The sequence below is a fragment of the Vidua macroura genome, chromosome 7 (assembly GCF_024509145.1).
Source record: "Vidua macroura isolate BioBank_ID:100142 chromosome 7, ASM2450914v1, whole genome shotgun sequence".
Lineage (NCBI taxonomy): Eukaryota > Metazoa > Chordata > Aves > Passeriformes > Viduidae > Vidua > Vidua macroura.
The window spans coordinates 16,360,100-16,381,933 of record NC_071577.1 but is presented as its reverse complement, the minus strand read 5'-3'; the positions used below and the strand labels follow the sequence as shown (position 1 = coordinate 16,381,933).

The window sequence follows — 21,834 nt, the reverse complement described above, 5'->3', positions numbered from 1 at the left end:
GTTTCACTTCATTATTTCAAAGGAAGTCAAGTCACTGTCACCCAGTCTAAGGACAAGAGACAACTCCAATACAATCAAACTAAATAAGTGTGTGCATAAAAACCATAGGGAACTTACTGATGCTGACAGTTGCAAACACCTCATGTCACTGATTAACTACAGAACTCTGTTCTTAAAATAACCATGCATTTTACATAAATGCTTAACTATCCAGTTTTGGCTGCCTAATCACTGTGATATTCTAGCATCTTTTCTTGAATATAGCCAGGATAATCAGAAAAACAAGGTGAAAATCTTCATATTAACTTTATTATATAAAGCCTCTGACTTTAATATTTACAGAACAAAATTTTAGAAGTCACGTATTTCACTACCCTAGGCACTGCAGCATTCACTGTACGGTTTTGTCCCTCCTTGCTACCCACAAAGTTTCAGTCTATCTACTGCCAAGAAGTGTTTCTTGCTGTTCAAGATATTGTCACTCACTTTAACTTGTTGTTCCCTGGTCGGGCCTTTTCTTTAGAGATTTTCATGCCAGGAATTATAAATACAAACAAAATAAAAAGAGTTTCACTAACTTCTCTGTATTTTCAGATATAGATTTTTCAAAAAGCTGCAGGATACTTACCTATCCAGAGAGCACCTCCATGACAATTCCACCTTATCCCAGTTCTGGGCCTATTACTGGTACTATCCCCTCAAGGGAAATCCATTCTTTTGGAAGAAATTGTTACCAGTTTTCTACTGCCAATTACACTCCTACAGAACAGCATGGTTATTAAGAGACCACATGTGTGAGGAATATATACCAAACACCAGCAGAGATTCACCACAGATACCAGGGTACTGCCAGCATAAACAATTCTAAGGCAGCAGTCTTTCTCTTTTCAGTCCCCTCCCCACTTGCCTTTTCTGCTGATCTTCTCCAAGCTCTCCACCATTAAAACCTTTCTCACGAGAACTCACAAGTTCTTGTGTTCAGAGCTCTGGCTCTGAGCAGCCTTGACTTGGTCAACTGTTTTCAAGAGCGAGAGGCTCTCTTACATTTCCCCTTCATAATATACTGCTCCTTGTATAAAGGGATAAAGAGTAAAATATGTCTGAAACCAGACAAACACCCTGCAAGTCCTTTAACATTTGGCAGAGCCAAACTGACTATTGCCTGCTTTATTGTCATCACACACTGGTAAAGAAACCTGCTGCAGCTACAAATTCATTGGATACTGCAGCACACCTGGGCCTGTTTCAAGCTCACTTAATCCAGCACCACCACTTCCTGAAAGGAATTCTTTGGTACATCTCCCTCTCCTCAGCTTTCCTTCCCTGTAGATTCATTAGCTTTTCATTTGATTAGGGCATCAGCTGGAAACAAATTGAAAGGAACCAATAATGAGCAGGTGTCAGTAGTGCTGACAATCCACTCCCAATTTTGGATCATCTGACATCAACTCGAACTTTTTAAACTGTTCTGCTTCTCTCTTTGGCAGGAAACAAGCAATTAGAATTCCTTCCTTCTAGGCATATTTTTAGCAAATAACAAAAAGTGACTACAGTAGGCATCAATAAATGTCCCCTCTAATTTGTCTCATTCTGCCCCACATGTCTAGCACACTTGGAAAGTAGCTATGATCACTTCTCTTCCATCACAGTCTCCAGAGACCATTTCAGTTTCAGAATATGCAATCTAAATAGAATATGCAATCTTAATTTCAGTTTCAGAATATGCAAGCTTAAGGCTGCTGTTCCATTCTGATTCATAGCAACACGAGATCAGCTAGACTTTATAGAAGAATGAATTAATTAGGAGTGCAAATTATTTAACATTGGATCATCTTTGAAAGTCAGAAACACTGAAAGGCTGGGGTGAAACAATAATTAAGAAACTACTTAGAAGCCGCCAAAGAAACAAGTCTACAAAGCTGATGTAACCTTATGTAAGGAAGCAGAGCAAAGACAGCCACTACTACCCAACATGTAAAGCAACTAAAATATACTAGACCCAAGCCAGTGGCAAGCCCCAGTCTCACACAGGCCTTGAATCACTTAGAGAATGCAGTTGTCAAAGGCAGGCACATTATTTCTTCCATAATGATGTTGGTTATAGAGTCTTCCAATTTAGTACTTCTTTAGGGGAAAATCCTTTCAAAAATATTTGATTTCTTCCTACTTAAGTGGATGATCTCTTCTGAAGAAATGCTATGTATATGGATTAAGTTAGACCTTCTTGTTTATCAGTAAGGTTCTTCTGTAAAATGTAAGCTTATTAAGGTACAATTTTAAGTCAGCACAGAACTCTTCCAAGTTAATCTTGTTCTTTTGTTTTCTGGGGTTTTATTTCTTGCTTGCTGTTTTAAGTTCCATCTCCAACTGTAGAGTCACGTATCAAACTGGTTTATGTGGATTATTTTTTCACCCCAGTTAGCCAGTACACATATATGGATCTGTCTATTATGCATGGGCAAGAGACTTTGCTTCAATGGCACAGAGAAAGTCACAGGGGAAGTTACACACTCTGCAGAGAAGGCGTTTCAACAGGTCTATTGAGCCTCCTCAGAGGTGAGCATACCAAAACTGCAAGTGCCAGTTAAATATCATATTTTCCCCTCTGTAAGACAGCTACATAATCAGTGTCCAAATAAGTCAGTAATATTAGGGCCAGCTCTCCATCATGTGCAACTCCAGCTGGTGACTACCTCATACCTTTTTGGTCGGCAGGGTGAGGGGGCACATGTGGGTACTTGGAGTGCTTCTTGATATGGAAGTTCACGTTGTCCAGCTCCACATTCAGGCTGATGGAGGCGGCCGAATCACTGTCCATTGTGGACTGGAAGCTGCTGACTGAAGTGCGCTTGCTAGGGCTGGCGGAGTCTTTTAGTGTTGGGTGAGGGGGAAGATACAGGGAGGAGAAGGGTTCAAATGGGTATTATGAGGGTACCAGAGAGGAGAAAAATTGTCTTTAATACATAAAGACCAATGTGCAATAATACAGGAATACAGTATTTTCACAGCTCTAATCTTGTCTTCATGTGGGCATGCTGACACACTGGACATTCTTTAGAGCACTACTATAGGGCCCAAGTCAAGCAGAAGTCTGCCTGAGAAACAGAAGGCAGCAATTTACAAGCTTCTCCTTTATTGGAAGTATGAAGCTTTACCAGTTCCACTAAATTCAAAATACAGTATCCATTGTAAGTAAGTGGAAGACTAGACAGGCTATAGCTTTCTTAGATCCTTACAACCCCAAGCACACACACAGAAACACACACAAATAAAGCAAGACGTGGTTAAACTACTAAGTCCTGAAGGACTGAGGACAACAGGAGAGAAGGCAGAGTGAGAACAAGACTCAGGTGAAACTTACTGGCTGAGTTGTCTTCCCCTTCATCAGCAATCTGCTCTGTGTCACTGTCATCAAACTTGATGTCTTTGAACCAGGATGGCTCTGAGTGGCCCTCTACAGAGTTCACAGAGTCACTGTCTGGCGATGGGGTTTCTGAGAACTCCGTGCTCTAGAAGACAAGGAAGGGAAAAAAGTTATTAAAGTGAAACTCTGCTGAAATATTAAGCAGCCTACCACAAATGCAGGTCAGGCATTTTAAAATCAAAGAATACTCTCAGTGGGCTGAGCCAAGTTAGTCACAGAGCTACCCCCTTTGGTAAGCAGGAACTCTTTGGGACAAGAAACAAGTACTTCTTTACAATTCCCAGTCTTTGCCTACATTCTGCTTCTAAACAAATAGTGACTAAGTGGCACTAAAGGACAAGTTTATTATATTGCACATTTTCTGTCATCACATCCAGTTAAGCAGCTTTGAAAGCTTGGTGTCTCCAGCCAAGGTGGGTGACAGCCTTATCCTTTGCCCAGAAACCAATATGTACAGCTTTTGGTCGAGCCTAATTCTAAGTTACTGGAGCAATTCCTTAACTGACCAATGTAGCCCCAAGAGTTTCAATCCAAGATGGACTCTAGATGGGCCTACTGTGTCAAAGCAAAGACTGGCCAGATTGCCAGAGAACCTGGAGACTACCATCAGCCTTCCTCATGCCTCTAGGCACCTCAAAAGAAAGTTATCATCATCATGCCTTTGGCTGCACTGAGTACAGCAAGCAACTGAGTCAAGAACAACATTTCTCCAGACTCTTGTCCAGAAGAATTGAGATCAGACAGTGCTTCCAGCTGATGAGAACAAGAATTTACTTTAAACATATAACATAAGCACCTTACAAATAAGGATGCATAAGGACTTGCTAGTTAAGGGCAAGCTTTTACCAGGACACTGAGACAGCTGACTAGCTGAGATATCACATGAACCCCAGAGCACTCTCAAGGGAAGTCATATGACTGGGTCCATATGACTGAAATGCATGAGGAAGACAAATGCTATTAGCTGCAAGCTTTGTCTGAAGCCCATGGGACAGCTAAGCCATTCATCATTTTAAGATGAAGACCATGAAAGGCTCTTAACTGAAGCTGTATGTCTTAATTTAAGAGAGGCTACAGAGCTATCTTGTTCAAGCTAAAAAACCCAATACAATCTCTCAGGCCAGTGACAGCTCTTATCCCTCAGTAGGTTTGATTCCAGTGACGTACAGTAGGACAGAATCTCTGGTCACTAATTCCTGCCTGCCCTCAGGTAACTAGTCCTGTTTGGGAGGCATGAAAAAGACCCCATCCCAAACTTGGATCATGTGGCTAAGGTACTGAATTCCTTATTACCCCATCACTGGAGATCAGAAGAAGGTTACCAATACAATATATCTAAAATATCCATTTGGAATTTTTAAAAGGAATTTTGAAACAGAAGATCACCATTGCGACTCCATCACCAGTAAGTGCACACAGACTCTAAATTCTGCACATGACAACCTAGTGCCACAGGCACAGACTGTGCCACCTTGAGGCCTCTGTGGAAGATGTCCACCACAAGAGGCCTGGTTCTGAAGACCCTTTCCTTCACTTTAGGCAGCACCACATGTAACATCTCATTCTCCACAGAGGACAGCCACAAAGCTTTCTGGGCAAATTAAATTTCCTCAGGCTTCAACCCACTAAGGAAAAAGGCTTGGCCCCCTACTTTCTGTACAGGAGACCTGATGTAGAAAACATACTACAGCTGTTGAGAACAGGATTAGAAAATATTTTAGTCAACAGCCAAATCCAAGAAGAATGGTACCTTTCAGCTTTCCTACTCCTTTTACCTGTAACGGTCTGTAGAGAGCATATTCATCTCTGAAAAGCTGATCATGATGACTGACACATTCCAGCCAACGTCCATCAACCAGTGCCTGTCCTATTGCAATGGCCTGGACCCTGGAAGTATAATAGAGATGGTTTTCTATGTTTTGCTCTAAACACGTATGGTTTATGATACAAGCACACCACAAAAGAGTCATTTGCAATGCACTATTTGACCTGTTGGTATTCCATTTCCATGTTTACAGAGGCACTATTTACAATACTGTGGTGAGGCAGCACAGGGTACTAACTCATGCATGGAGCTAAATAAAGAGACTGCCAGTACTCTGAACTCAGCTGAGGTGTCCAACATATGATTAAGACAAGTTTGTGCTCCTCCAGTATTGTTGAATTATGTATACTGATCACCTCTGAGGGAGGACTGTTGCTCTACACTTCAGAACCATCTCAATTTTATCCCATTATCATATAATTAAATACACAAGATTGTTTATATTCACCTACACGCTTAAGAGTCTGCCAGCTCCACTGAAAATTTAGCTATCAAACACTATTAGTGATCTCTGATCCCAGAGGCAGACTTGCTCTTTGGAGTACCAGTGAACACTTTTGGACAATTTTTGTAATACACACACTGTTCTCCATGTGAGTGATACTAGTCCCAAAGCTACCTCCCATACTAGTTTCCAAACCGGACAGCCTCTCGTGCCCTGCTGTTCTGGGGCACATGGAGTCAGAATGCAACCTGCTCCAAGGTAGGCAGTAAAGGGGAAATTGGAATTTTCTCTCTCATCTCCCTTTAAAGGGGCCTATCTCTGCAGTCTAAGGTACCCTATATCAGCTCAAACTCACAACTTCCTCTCATACAGAGGACACCTGTTGTCCCAAAGCATCAGGGTTACCTTGTGGTTATGTGCCCATTTCTCATGAGCCAGTTGACCAGCTCTTTTCCCACAATGCAGTTGGGATGTGTCCGCAGCCAGTAGCGATGGTCTTGAAATTCCATACCACTGTTATGATGGCAGATTTTCTTCCACAGATCTTTCAGCTGGACTGAGTCCTGGACAGGGAGATACGCAAATTAATTACCAGTCTAATCTCAGCACTGGTTCCAAGGGCAGGCCTTCAGATCAGCTTCTAGATCAAAAGCCCTCCATAAATAGGCACAGAATCTAAGCTATTCAGCATAACCTATGCAAAGGTGCAAACAGAAATAGCAAACAGATATAAAATCAGCTTCTTATTTCCTTCCATTCATACCCAGTTGAGAAAAATAATAAAAAAAAACCAAAGTGGGTACCCTTAGAGATAAGGGGGTTTTGAAGAGGCAACATTTTGTACTGCCTGCAAAATACTTATGTCCTCACCACTGCCCCCTTGCACCCTACTCTTAAACTCAGGAGGTGTAAGCAAACATAGAGGACATCATCCTTGGCAAGAAGATTTTTCTATACTATCTGTGCTCAACCCATTGTGAACATATTAGTCCAATATCAATACCAGATATAAAGCAAGTACTTAACATAGCAATGTTCACTGCTAGAACATTATCTCTTATTGAGGGTCAGGTTTTGTATTGTCCAGCTTTTATGAAGCTTTCCTAGGCATTGTTAGCTTGTGAAGCTTTTTTTTTTTTTATAAAAAGGCTTATGAAGCTTTTTGAGGCACTGTTAGCTTTGGCCACTAAGAAAAAAAAAAGTGTGTATTCTTCCCAACTCAATTAACCATTTTTGAATCTGTGAATCTCTTCCCCTCATCACTTGGAACACTTCAGTCTATATCTAAAACTTATTTTGGAGCCTGCTAAACATGTGTGCCAACTCTTCTGTGCTCCATCTAAACTGAACTGTTTCTCTGCACCTAGCCACTTTTGTCTTCCCATATGTGCCCTCGATTAGCACAGCACAAGCCATTATTACAGGTGGAATCTGGAATTATTTTGACCAAGCAACACACCACACGAAGGTGCGGAGAAGAGATGCTGCAGCTCACTTTCTCAAATACCTCCTTTGTTCTATTTTTGTGTAACAGAACTTTAATTAAATTTTAACTGGTTTCAGCTCTCCAATTAACTGTCACATTACTGCATTTTCCAAAGGGTGCCCTGAGGCCCAGGAGTTATGCTCCACTTTTATTACTGGACTGGCTTTCTGCTTTCAGTCCAGCAGTGGCTGTTCTGGGTATTATCCTAAAACCAATGCCAGCAGCTCCCCTTCCATACCAGGTATGGAGTCAAATGGATCAGTACCAGAACACAATAGGATCACACAATTTGATGCAACTGGAATCTCCACAGTTCAGCTGTCTTGAACTGGTGAATAAAGTAAATTGAAGAAATAGGCAGAACAAAGCAAATCCTTCCAACTCAAGGATTTTGACCTCTAGTTCACTGAAGTGTGTGCTTATCTCAGTGTATGTACACCCTTCCCTACCTTTATTTCATGAACAAAGTTCATTAGTCTTCTGAATGGACTAGGTTAAGCTTTAAATTAACTCCTTACATAGGGTAAACTCCACAAGTAAGGGTATTAAACAAACAGTAGGAATGCATAGAAAATCCTTCATTAATTGACACTGTCTTCTGCTCTTACATGAACAAAATAGTACCAGTCCTCTTCTTCCTCAAAAAAGAAAATGGACAAAAAAGAAAATCAAACCATGTGAAGCTGAAGAGCACTGAGACATGAACATCTCGCTTCAAGTTGCATTCACATAGGTTTGAATTTCCTTTTTCCTGTATTAACATACATCTGTGAAGCAGTGTGGTATAAAGACATGCCTTAAACATATTTCTCCCTCAGGTGGTTATCCATTTACACAGGAACTCAGAAAGGAGTTTTGCAACTAAACAGGAGTTAGTGTTTCTACACCCTCAGGCACACTTGAATGCATACTGCTGACAACAGGCAGAACCTGGTAACACAGAATGAGTCTGATTTTAAAGTGGCAAAGGGGCGCAATCTTGAATGTTTTAATGTGTGAAAAACACTGCCTTCCCTTCTCTGCAACTTCTTTGCCTTATTTGTTGGAAACACTTCCCTTTCCTTCCCTCAAAGAAACAAAACTGTTTTTTACTGTTTAGAAATTTATACAGTAACTGCAACCTACAACATTGTCTCTGGGTGGAAGGGATAATAGGATTACGCAGAACACTGTAGCACATTGACTCTTCTTTTAAAAAGTACATCATTACAACCTTATACAAAATCTTTTACTTATTCTGCAAACAAAGAGGGACCAAGTTATATTTTGGCCCAGTAAGCTATAAGGGCTTTAATTTATTCATCATGGTGCAACTATTTCAAAGCAGCCAATTAAAGCTCCTGCTTACATGGCCTATGAAAGAGAAAATCTCAACTTGAAGAAATACAAAAACAGGTCAGTGCATTACAGATGCAACCACAACAGGTTTAACTCAAAGAGCCACCATACACTAACTCCACACTTAGCAAGACTAAAGTTGTAAACATTTGTATGCAAAAACCCCATGAAACTATGATTTATTTCAGGAAGACAGTAATGTCCAAAACAGCCTCAATATTCTCCATCTCTGCTCCCCCGGAGGAGAGGTCCAGGTAAGAGTGCTTAGAGAAGAGCCTCAAAAGGCAGCAAAACACTCCTGCAAAGAGTAGCATGAAAGGTACCAGAAGGATTTTGCGCTCATCCTCGCTGGTCTCTGCCTTCATATGAGTGCGAGTGGCCTGGGGGCTGACCGACGTCTCGTAGGCAGGCACCATGGGTGACCCTGACCGATCCAGAGACAGGTTAGTGATGCTAGCTGACCTGCAGGGGAACAGAGAACAATTCAAGTGTCAGTATTCATCGTGTGGCACTTCACCAGAGCAGGCCTTTATCTTATAGAATACTAAAAACCAGCTCAAGCCTAGGACACTGTCTATTCTTGTCAGTACAGACTGTCTAATGCTTCCTCCCATCTCAAAGCAGAAGAAAGGCTCCCTAGGAAGCAAGTGTATTGCTTTGGAACTGCTAAGGTAAGCATAAACTTCTGTAAAGATCTTGTATGAAGCAGTTGGAACTAACTTTAGGCACATTAATTCATACATGTCTGTATTTAAATTGACTGAAGAAGGGATGGCATGCTCCAGCAGTTTGGAGAAAAGACAAATGTCAGCAAGGGTGGCCAACACCCAGATCCCTGTAACAGAGCACTGAGATTTCCTCCTCTCCTTGTCCCATTTAAAATTCCTTGTCCTCAGCTCTCACATACATGGCTGAAAGCTTGCAGAGTCTGAAGTTTGAGCACTTGTTCCCCAGAGTGGCTAAACCATTTTCTGAAGCTGGAGGTCACTGCAGTGGACAATCCCCCTTGTACTGCGATACAGAGCACCCCTCTTATCTCGGCCCAGCTGTTAGGAAATCTTGGCTATGCACTCCAGCACAAACACACCATTTTGCAATTATCATTGCGAAGTTACAAATGCAAACAAGTTCCAGATACTTTCTGCTCCATTAACCCACAACTAGACCTAAGACTCTGAATAACCAGAGTACAACTTCTCATCATATAGAAGCAATTGCAGTGTAACCTTCAGTGCTAAGAGCACAATAAGGAGTGAGGATGGAAAACATTTCTGCATACATCAACAGAGAAACTCAAAATGCCAGTGCTAAACTGACTGAAGAGGCTTGCACCAATCTCACAAAAACATTTGCCAGCCTCTAGGCTTTGGAAAGAAACTTAGATAACTTCAGAGAGCTTGCTAACTGGCTAACAGACACACTATAATTATTCCCAAAAATTCTCCATGGATGATGCGGCTCAGCCCAAGCATGAAAAAAGCAGTGCCACCCTATTTCAGTTTTTATACTGCAGAATTATGTACCTTAACAGAAAGCATCCTAATGCATAAGATGAGGCTGACATGGAAGTCCATAACTAAGCACTCCTCCCAGTTGTTTACAGCTGTTACAACAGCTGCTTTAACTGTGCCACATACCTGTAAGCAGCAGGGATTTTCATTTGGGTGTAAGCACGTTAGAACAGTGAGATTTCATATCTGTGTCTCTATCATCAACAATTATATCTGGGCCTTTATTATATATATCTTTTTTTAAAAACAGAGGGAGATTTTGCAATGGAAATGCTTATCCTTTAGAAGGACCTGCAAGGGAGCAGTTTGAACCCTGCTTGCAACATTTGACTGTTCTGCTGTGGTTTTCCCCCCCTCATAAAATCCAAGACTGAGAACAAATAACAAATTTCCCACCCACAGGGAAAACAAATAGCAATACGTAACTTCTGTTACCTGCCTCTAAATGCACTCAACCTGCATATTTTCTGCTTCATCTCTTCTAGAAAGAGGAATAGTCAAGCTTCTCTCAAAGAAATGGTTACAGCTGCTCTGAGAAGATCTAAAGGCTAACATCACCTAACCAAAAGCCAGCAGCTTGTTTTCCAAAGATTCAGAATTTTTAACAGAGATATATTATACCTCATCATTACATGTGTCCAAACAAACAAGTACTTTTGGTGACGCCATGAACAGCCAGAGATTTAAAATTTAACTTCAATAAGCAATCTAGGCCTGCCAGATCAAGATTAAAACCATCCTAGTACCACGTTTGAGCAAACAGCAAAAGCCTTTTAAAATACAGGCATATTCAAACAGGAAGCAGGAGACCAGATACCATCCTCAAGGTTCCAGACATTTATTGATGTCACAGCAATTATTTAGCATCAGACTTAATTCTGGACTCCTTGCCATGCTTGCCCAGAATTGATTTTTGGTACTTGTTTATTCACCAGTATTTTACTCCCCGAGGTGAGACCTTTGGGTCTCAGATGTACAGTCAGTGAGCATCTCCTCCTAACCATCCCCATCACCCAGAAGATAAAGGCTGCAAGCAGTCCATTCTCCAAAAGGCACACCCAGCATCCTTCTCAGCACACTCAGCATCCTTCTCAACTGAGTTCCCCTGTCTTCCCTGGTCCTACCAGATCCCTCCAAACTGCTAAACATTGTGTGTTCCTCTAACACCAATGCAAAGAAATCGCCGCATGTCCCAATTCCAGTTTTAAAATCTGGATTGTCTTTGCTCTGTTCCTCACCTCTCTGCCTTACATTCATTTCCTTAATTTAACCATAAGGGATAGCAGAAGCACTGCAAAGTGGGAGCTACTTGTACTTCTAATACCAACCTATTTAGTGGGATTAAGCTCAAGTACTCACAAATTATACTAAAGCTCTCATTAACACTTTCAAGTTCATCCCAGCACTCTTGCATAAAGATCTATGAAAGAATTTTAGCCTGAGGAAGCCTGGTAATTTCAACAAGATTATTCTTAATGGAAGAGCAACGGATGGGGAAGCACACAAACAAATAAACAAAAACTACACCTCTGCTCCTCCTTGACCTCCGTCTTTTGTCTCCCATTACCAAGTATGTGTTACTCCCTTTTCTTCAGCTTCCTCAGAACTGTACTTTTCTTAGCCACTTCTTTCCCATCCTGTCCTCTTCACCACCACTTCTGCTTGACAAAGTCAGCAGCAAACTACAGGCCCTCAGCAGTAGTATATTTGTTAACATGAAGATGTATACAAATGGTTCTTCCTTACCACTCCATACGGGCAGTGAGATGTCCCATTTTAGACATGAAACAGCCCTTTCAGTAAAAACGAGCCTGGAAACCCAGGCTTTACAGCAATAAGCATGCTAGGAGTGCATCCAGAACAGAAAATACTCAGAAATTATTAGTTTACCTGTTTCTAGCTGGTGACTTCCCTGCATCCTCCTGGACAGATCCAAGGCGTGCGGACAACGTGGTAGCTGAAGAGTCTGGGTGAATCAAACTGCAGGGAAAGGAGCATGATAGAGATGTTTGAGATATTTGTGACATCCAGTACATCAGAACAACTGTAATTAAAGTACAGTTAATTGTCATGTTACCTCTCACTCACACCCATGATTGTTAAATCAACAAGGGAACAGGGAGAGCTTTCCCCATCTGTAGGCCAAAGGTATCTGGAAGACAGTGCTCCTGTCTTCTTCCAAACTCAATTCTTGAACAATACAGACTATTCCTACTTCCTGCATTATCCTGCCTTCCCACCTGCTTCCCCTATTTCTCTTTCTTACACATCTTCTTTTCCTAGAGCCTGCTAGTAGATGCTTTGGCAGTAGATACATTGCCCTAATTTCTCCATCATACCATCTTTGCAATCCAAGCAACGCTATCCATAGCTATTGCTAGACAGCTTTTGCCAAGATAGCCTGACAACCTTCTGTAGCTTTTAACCTGATCCCAATCACCTCAGCCCTCCTTCTGTTTCCACCCCAGGAGGAAGTATAGCATATGTTCGAGCACCATCTAAAGAAATTCCTGTTGGCAAAACTGTGTCAGATCTAAGCCACTACAGGCCAACTGATACAGCCATCCTGCTCTGCTCTAGCACAATAAATGCTCCTAGTGTAATAAATGCTCTTCATGAGAAAGTGTAAGCGATGCAGCTTTGCCTGAGTAGCTGTACATATCCAGAGTACACCACTCCTTCACTTTTAAAGGACATGGCCCTTCAAATTAGTTAAAGCAGGAACTCTGTGTTCCAACTGTTCGAAGAGCAGAGCAACATCTGACAAGTACATGCAGCATCAGTCTCCCTAAATGCTTTTCTCGCTGCTTTCCAGCATCTTATCTCAGATACATTATTTTGGAAAGAGACAATTCCCAAGTTTTCTTTTGAAACAAACTACTTTTCACACAGAAGCCACTATTAGAACACAACCTCTGCTGCATTATGAAGTTGTGAATTGCCAGCTCCCATTGTGGCACCATTTAAATTCAGTATCTTGAGTTTAAATATCTTAAGGTCAATCAGGAACTTACCAAACAGTATTTAAGAAAAGCACTGTAACCCACTGCAAAGTGCAACAAGCACTGACGAAAATGTTAATCCTGCTAAAGCAACAATAAACCACCTAATCCCAAATCTTTCTTCCTCTCACACATAAGAGAGGTGAACATTTACTCAGTGTCTCCCAAAAAGACTGTGTTCCATTACAGAATTATGTGTCTTTCAACAGTAGGAATCATTTTGAGTGCTACAAGCTGCACCAAATATAGATTCTTACTTTACATGCTCAGGTCTACAGGCTGCTGGACTGTTGTTATAAAGGCACTAACAACACATCTGAAGACAAACTAACAATACTTCCAGTATTTTGTACATTTGAAGATGCTGAGAATATCTACTTATTCCCCAATTCAAAATTTGGTAGTATTTATCCTATCATTGTTATATTATCATTTTAAATGACCATAATGTTAAACCAGAAGTACTTTCCTTTATTTAGGCCTAAAGCCGATCATTTAAATGCTTCCAGATACAAGCATCATATTCTGAAAAGCAACATGCAAAGCAAGAGTCAGGGCATTTTCTGAAGACAGAAAATGGTTTGACAGGTTTTTTAAATACTATCTAAAGAGCTGCTGTGGGGCACATGTCACTAGCGCTACCACTCAGATAAACAAAGGTTCTGACTCAAGACCTCCTCAGTAGTTTCACATCTGCCTGTTCTTCTGTTTTGGGGAAATGAGCACAAATACCACACCTGATAATTTCTTCTTCCCCACAACACTAAATTAAATCAATTTTAATCAAGGTATTCCAAAAATAACTTGCATAGCACTTGAGAAGTACAGTGTTCTTTTACTCATGGTCCAAAAATAAAGATCCCTTCATTCGAGAGCAATAGGAATAAATATACTTTGAAAGGAGATTGGAGGACTTTATAGGTCCTCTCTATTGTCCTGTCAATCGCACTTCATCTGAAACAGGTGGTTACTTCCATCACTTCTCTTACCTACATAGAGAGCATTTCTTACGTTCTCTTGCCCAATTCGAAACCTGACAGGTAAAGTACCAATGTTACATTGACTTGCCTCTCAATACATTAGTGTTTAGATGGTGCGATTTTGAGTCTGTCTTTTTAAACTGCTTTTTTTTTAAGCCTGCTCTGTCACTGGTACAGAATCACTGAATCAGTACATTAAAGGAAGAACTGCAAATAAATTAAAACTTCACTAGAAATGTTTCCACATTTCAACTTAAAGAGAAGAATATTACAAGCAAGCACAGAATTAGATTGTTTTTACAGGAGTTGGAATCTAATTTTACTAGGTGGAAACCACCAGCTTTTGTCAGCCTGAGAACAGTTGAGATTCCGGAGCTCAGCATGAAAGCATTGCCTTTACCTTTGCCAGGTCAGATCCTCCTCCAGGAAGATGTTGCGGCTGGCTTTGCGGCTCCCAACCGGTGTGCGTGGCTCGCCAGGATCCAGCACGGACACAGAACACGCCGAATCCGACAGGGCGTTTAAGTCTTCTCCAATGGAGTTACTGTCTGTGGAGTGTGCATAGCTTAAGGCTATTTTACGGCAGTAAGTGCAGGCTCGGAGATCCCCTATGGAAAAGGGAACCAGAGAGTGTAAGCAAACAGGAACAAACAGTACTCTGTTCCTACAGGATCAGAGGTGTAGAGCAGCGCAAATAGAAGGATTTTCTGTTTCAAAACCTCTTTGCAAGTCTAATTCTCATACTCTCTTAAAGGGCAAAACCCTGGATAATTACACACTCAGGGAATTTTTCCAAGGCAAATGATACCTAAAACAAGATCAGTGAAAGAGAAGAGAGAAAGAGAGACAAGGAGAGGAAGAGAGAGGGAGGGAGAACACAGTGAAATGATGGCAGAACAACAGCCAGTCAGATATGACACACTAGCTGATGTCTAGAATTTGGTAACTGGTATTTGAAAGACTTTCCCCTGACCCTCAATTAAAACATGTGGCTCATGCTTTAAAACTACTGTTACTCAGAGCAGCTTTTCCTTGAGCATACTTTATTGTACGGCACACTCTTGTTCAACAGTGGCCATATTTGTTTTGTAGTGTGGTAAAAATTAGCAGGCAAGGCATAATCCACCATCTTTCATAGAGAAACTGGTAGAATTAGGTCCTGTGATTCTTTTTTCTTGTTTTTAAGCCCACTACAGACCTGTACAGCATTTTCTAGAAGATGCCAGGATCTCAGATGCAGTAAACCAAATAGAGCTGACCACACAGAGACTGTTCTGTTTCTCAGTAAATAAACCCTACCTGTGTAGCCCATGAATTTTCCAGGGATTTCCTGATTGCAGCATCGACTACAAAAGATCTGCCCACAAAGTCGACAGTGGTGCCTCCTTCGGAAAGTGGTGAATTTCTCACTACAGTCATAACATTCTTTGCACTGGCTGTCAGGCATCCAGTACTGCTTCAAGTCACTGTCCTACAAGAGAGGACAGCAGATAAAAGCTTTTTCTTTTGTAAACAAGAAAGCATGTTTAGTTTCCTGACTCTTTGTAGACTATGTTTATGGAAAAGAAAATTTCATATATCCACATATCTGTGCATGTGTACACACACTCTTGCATAAAAGCACACAAAGGATTTTTCATGTGGTTTTACAGGGAGTCAGAAGGCTGAGAGTTCTGAACTAAGAGAATAAATCCAGTAGGACTTTGCCTCCTTGATCCAAGACGGAAGCAAAGCAGAATAAAACTATCATAGGATGTAGATGGAAGTCAAAAAAACAAATATATGAATAGTGATTGCTCTCGCCTCTCATTTGCCCCCAGCACATGAGAGGTCCTCAAGTAGCACAGTTCAAAAACGAGAAGAAAAAAAAATCCACCACATATCAGTTGAAGCTGTTATCTAGGAGTAAATCAAGTTATCAGAAATTATCACTGCAGGAACATAATTTCAACAGCTAATATTAGGATATGCTTTGAAAGTATTATAGATATATGTAAAAAGTTTTTTTTATTTGATCGAATTCTTCAACACTTCAGTAAATAGTTGTAAAAGCCCATCCCAGACTGACCTTGTTTCAAAACACCAGGTTAACTGCAATGTGAAGAAAACTGAAATTCACATTCAGTAGACAACAACATATATTAACTAACAGCATTGGTATAGCCACAGGAAAAACATAATTTTAAAAACGTAGAGTTAAAACTTCCATTGGTGTTGAAGCTATAGAGCAAGACAAACTCTCAATTGTGATTCTGAGCACACCAGCTGCAGCTCCCATGGATGAAGACAACTGCTAATGGTCACATGACAGCCCTGCCTGTGCAACACTCTTTGCTAGAGTTCAGTTCTGGAAAAAAGCCTTTTCAGAGGGACTGTACACTTCAGATTTTTCTAAGGAAGAGAAACTGTGGTAAATATTACCTTAAAACAATCAGAGAAAAGAGTAATCCCACAAAAGAAAGGTGATCCCTGCTCTTGTTTTCCCATAACCAAAAAAGCCCATAGGGTTTTATTTTAAATTGAGATTTATTTTTGGATATTCACAAACTGAAGTTTGACATAGCTGCTAGACCAATTCTGAGACCAAAGCAGTTATGATTAATGACACAACACTTTCATGCTGTCCTCAGCCAAGAACACCTGCAAAGAAAGAGGTGAAAGACTGCTCAAGACAGTTTTAGTTTTAGTTTAGTTTTTAGTTTTAGTGTTTTAGAGACTCTTGAACTTTTTAAGATAAACACTCAGCTTCAAGCAGGGAAAGTTGGAGTGAAAAGCTTTGCCAAGGAACTGCTGCAAAGCTGCAGGGGATGTCATATAACAGTTTTTGTTGCAACTCTGCATGATAAGCCAGGTCTCTGGATCTACCACATAGAGAGGGGCTGTTCCAAACACCAGTGCTGTGCCCTACTTGCATTTGACTGTGTCCAGAAACCCAGTCACTGCTGGTCACACCTCCCAACTCTCTGCCTTCCTTGCATGCTGTTCTTGTCATGAGGGAGGGTTCAGAACAGAAGTCTGGCCTGCCTTAGCAGTAGAGGCTCATTAGAACAGCACCTTTCAGAATCTGACACAAGCTTTCTACAAAAGTAAAGAGGTCTTCTGTAGAGACAGGCCAAGCCCACAGCAGGAACAAAGTGCTGCCTGAAGTGACTCAAGCAAAACATGGCTGCAGTCAAGAGCAGTGATGCATTACCTGTTTTACAGAAGTCAGCATGCTGACAACTAAAAGACTCTCTCCAGAAGACCTGGTCATATTCATTTACTACTGTATCCTGTCTGTTTCAGCACTCCTCCAGTAGCTTCAAATACATCTGAAAATCTCTAGGGCCTTCAGAAGTTGCCACAAAATGAAATATTAGTAAGGGGCATACTCAATGCCCTGCTTACTGCAGTGAAAGGTTTCTGCTTCACTCTCAAAAATCTTGCCCTTTCTATCAAAGCAAGATTATTCCCACAAGCAGAATAGCACTGGAAGGAAGCTAAGTAAGTTTACTCAAAGTCTACCTATAAAAGCCATCAAGCCAAAAGTCGTTTGCTTCCTCTACCACTTTAATTAAATGTACTTTTGCCTGTTCATGTCTTGCCCACAGACATAGCTATTTATACCCTCACTTATAAATAGGTGTGGATTCTTTCCTCAACTAGAGCCTCTTCTTAAAGGTATGGTCCAACTCAGCGGATGGAGATGAAATCAGCAAGTCAGTAGCAACCACCAGACTCCTGTCTATAATCAAAACTGATTAATGGGGCACACCTTTCAAGCAAATATTGCTGACCAATCAGTACCACAGTAAGTAGCAGATTTAAACCACACCAAGAATTCTCATTACTATTTCTGACAGTTAATGTGTTTCACCTGTCCATGGTTAGCCTTCTAGGGAGAAAACTATTAGGGTTTTTTTTTTTTTTTTCACTAGATTGGGTAACACATAAGTGGGAAGGAGTCTAAAAAGAGAGCATCTGGTCCAAGCACAAGAAGCCAAGTAAATGCAATGATTCACTCCCCCAATATGACAGATGTTTGGCAAGTCAAAAGTCAGCACCAAATGAAATTGTTTCCCCTGCATTCACATGATGCTTTTTGAGTTTATTCACTCATCCTTCAAACATCCAGAAAATGTATCTAAAAACAAACCTCAGAAAAGCCCAGTAAAGAGTAAATTTTCTAGATGGTTTCGCCTACAAATCCTTCTAAAGGAGTACCTGGCTCTTCCCCTCCATGATTTCTTTGAGGCGTTTCAAAACAGTGCTGAGGCTTCTTAACTGAACTGCAGTTCGAGGATCATGACCTCCAAGAGGTGGTTCTACTTTCCTTCGATTGTCTGGAAGGGAAGAGAGAGCAATATTCATTTCTTCCATGATCCATCAACATTCACATGACAACACAAATCCCCATTAGAGGGAAAAACATTCACGTATCTATACATTTTACAAAGTTACAATGTGTATCGCTTCTTGCCCTTGATGCCAGATAGTTTGCTGTGACTGACATTTTAAATACCACCCTCTGTGTTTACAAGAAGCCATTTAATTTCTCTGAGAATGAAAACATCTTTCAAAGAAGTGATTTTCAACCTACTAGATGAAGCTTGTACTAGTCTGTTACAAAGCACTGAGATCTCATTTTTAAAATGCCCTCTAGGATACTAATATTTGCAAAATAATTGCTACAATATACACATTCATTCTAGGAGTAGTATTAGTCAATGCTTTAACCTGAACTTATTTATAAATTACTACAGCAAAAAATCAGGACTCCATTGCTCAGTTCCTATTAAAAACGGTAGTTCAGAATAAAATGCATTCAGAAGTTCACATTTTTGAGAGGTTTGGGGTTTTTTTGTTTGTTTTTTTTCCTAAGAAAAACAACAGGTTGTTGAGAATTTGTACAGTCATTCTTGATTAACTATAGCAAAGACACTTCCTGAATAAAAATGCTATGCAGCTAATTGCTTTTATTTTGAAGCATTGCTGAACAAGTTACAAATAGGCTCCTTCTCTCCAGGAAGATTTGAAATCACAGCTCTCTATTTCCCTAAACACTTAAACATTTTCAGAGTCTCTTTCCTAGGTTAATAACTTCCTGAATAGTTTAAAGTTTCTTACCAGCTTCGTTGCTCTCCATCTGACTAGTGTTTTACTTAGCTTGTCCCTAGTACAGGAAGAGCAGACATGGCTGCCCTCTGTTTACTGCCTGAGCTCTCCCTGATGTCAGCAGGAATGCTGACAGCCCTGCCTGGAGCCCGTTAACTGTTGCTGTGCAGGAACAGCTACGCTACTGCATTGTGTGCAGCAGACCAAAACCCTCCCTTAATGTGACTAAAACTGTGGGACTCCATGCCTCCTCTTCAGCTTCTTAGGAGGTATTTTTAGTAATCAGCCCACACTTTGCTGTTATGTACAACAAAGAATGCACAACATTTTCCTTTTTAAGAAAATAAACCCATTTCTGTAACTAGCCACTTGGAATTGATTTCTTTTTAAAAATCAAACAGACTTCTGGGCAGTACAAAGTTCAGTATTTTAGGGTGACTAAGGGGATCTTCATATATCAGGAAGACATTGACAATACTAGAGAAACCTCTGGCTCCTCCTTACTTCTATCACAAGATCTATGCTGCATTTACTTCCTGGTACTTCCTCTGAATTCAAGATATCTCCTTTCCAGGAATGTTGCTTCCAATTCAAAGAATTATCAGATCTACTGCCTAGCTACCAATAAATCTTGTCAGGCAAGTGACTTCCAAAAACAAACATATACAACACTGAGGAAATGCCACAGTTAACTCCACACTGGTTCTTGTTAGTTAAATGCCCTTTTCTCTGTTCCATAAAACAAGGTCAGAAGGATGTCACCCACATAAGAAAAAAAATGCCATCAGCAGTAGCAGCACATGGCCAACCTGTTTATATTAGAGAAGCTGACTGATATGCAGATTAAAATTCAGCTGGTTCTTTTCCTTCTCAATCATGAGATTTCTCCCTTTCTGAGGAAAAACACTGCATAGCAAGAAAGCAAGAAGTTATCATTCCTGCAGTAAAGGAAACACTATCTAAAAAACCATCCTTCAAAAAGAATTCCCACATATCAATCTTACCAATCACTCTTACCCCTGATCCAAACTGCATTATTAGAAGTTAAATTTTACCTCCTACAGCTTAAAAAAAAAAGTTAACTTATTTCAACAGCAAATGTCATCCTTCCTATATTCATTTATGGTTGCTGATCCTTGATAAAACCTAGGAAAAAAACCTCTAAATTATAGAAATGTGTTTTCATGGAGTTTCATGACTCTGTAGTATTTTAGCATTCATTTTACAGTGAATGACAAGGCAAAAACACCATAAGAACTTTGTTGCAATCTGTAGTTTCAGTTTATAGGAGAACTGACCATATACTAACACAAGAGGTAGAGATTCACACAGTTTCAACAATAAAAAAGTACCCCTGCCAGAGACACTAGTTTTGCTAATACAAAACAACACAAATTGCTTTCTAATTACTTGCAGCCACGGCATAAAATTTCATATTCGAGTTGACTACCACAGTTCCAACAGCACATCTCCCTCAAGTCACTACCATAAAAAGTAGGAAAACTACCCTTAATTTAATTTCTTAACATGCATTTTCATGTTCCAAAATCTTTCTGATTAGAAAAAACGTTGTGGTAGTACCTCATGTTCCACAATGGTTTCCAGTAACTACCACATGCTTTCCTCAGGACTTCTTCCCCTGTATGATTATTGGCCATTCCTTTGCTCCTGCTAATCTCCTTTGCCACTCCCTATTACTGCCAGTCTGCTACAATTGTCTAGCATTAACAGCATTATCCTGCATGACAGGGTAACAAGCTAGAAGTGCTTTTACTACCCATGCTCTCTCTGCAGCAGTCAGCATTTCCAGCTCTCCTTAAACAGGATTTGCAAGCTGTGACATTATCTCAGTGACAAAAGTCTCATTGCTGGACTTCTTTGGTTCAATCCAACACCTGGAAAGCCCTCATCTGACAGCACAGCACACACAGTCCAACACAACCAATACACGATGATACAACAGACTACCCAAGAGAGAGGCCACAGAAGCCATTGTAGATTCTCAGCACTGGTTCTTCAGCCACACAACCCTCAGAGCATCTCTGACACAAGCCAGGCATCCAATAGCTCCTCCTATTTTCACAAAAGCCAGTAAGGAGCTATTATAATAACTATATTATAATAGAGTTTTTGTGTAAGCAGTCCTGAAGGGAAGCACAGAACTGAAACCCTACATAACTGCTGCCAGACAATGTCCTACAAAAGCCACCATCCCTCCACACTGTTCTGCACTTGCAGCTGTTAGACAGCATGGTCCCCAAGCAACGAGATGTGCTGCACAGACACTACAAACTAATGGACAGATGAGGGGTGAGGGTCAGCATCTTCAGGAGCAATTTCATTTCATCACTATTTAGAGGCACCAGAAGCAGCCTTTTATTTATTCCTTTCTGTTTGCTTAACTTGATACATTATTTAAGATCAAGTAGGCTGGAGAGACCTTTGTGAAGTGCTTATATATTTTCCTGCCTACACTTGCCCATGTTGTTATGTATCTAAGTAATGGCAAAGCCTAAAGAGAGATTTACAGGCCTGTGGACACAGGGCTACAAGAAAACTCAATTAAACACCTCTCTGTCAATGAAGTCAGTGGGTGACCCAATTTACAAATCTGGATGTTTAAGTAAAACCCATCACTTATTTTCCTGCTTTTCACCATTCAGATATGATAAAAATTTCTAAGATTATTTGTGCAGGCCAGCATCAGCTGCAATAGCAGAAATAAAATT

General features: G+C 40.6%; 1 protein-coding gene across 6 annotated transcripts in view; it reads right to left on the bottom strand.

The window, feature by feature from the left end:
- The window catches only part of PIKFYVE (phosphoinositide kinase, FYVE-type zinc finger containing), a 62,898-nt gene that overhangs the window by 35,061 nt on the left and 6,003 nt on the right, over positions 1–21,834 (bottom strand). For 5 of the 6 annotated variants that reach the window (XM_053982268.1, XM_053982267.1, XM_053982270.1 and 2 more), the window contains exons 4-12: positions 18,215–18,333; positions 15,311–15,482; positions 14,412–14,619; positions 11,920–12,009; positions 8,842–8,980; positions 6,100–6,257; positions 5,200–5,311; positions 3,362–3,509; positions 2,701–2,868 (exon numbers count right to left, since the gene is read on the bottom strand). In XM_053982268.1, coding sequence (XP_053838243.1) covers positions 2,701–2,868; positions 3,362–3,509; positions 5,200–5,311; positions 6,100–6,257; positions 8,842–8,980; positions 11,920–12,009; positions 14,412–14,619; positions 15,311–15,482; positions 18,215–18,333 — 1,314 coding nt within the window. The remainder of the gene's footprint in view (positions 1–2,700; positions 2,869–3,361; positions 3,510–5,199; positions 5,312–6,099; positions 6,258–8,841; positions 8,981–11,919; positions 12,010–14,411; positions 14,620–15,310; positions 15,483–18,214; positions 18,334–21,834) is intronic. The other variant, XM_053982271.1, reaches the window with a different exon arrangement.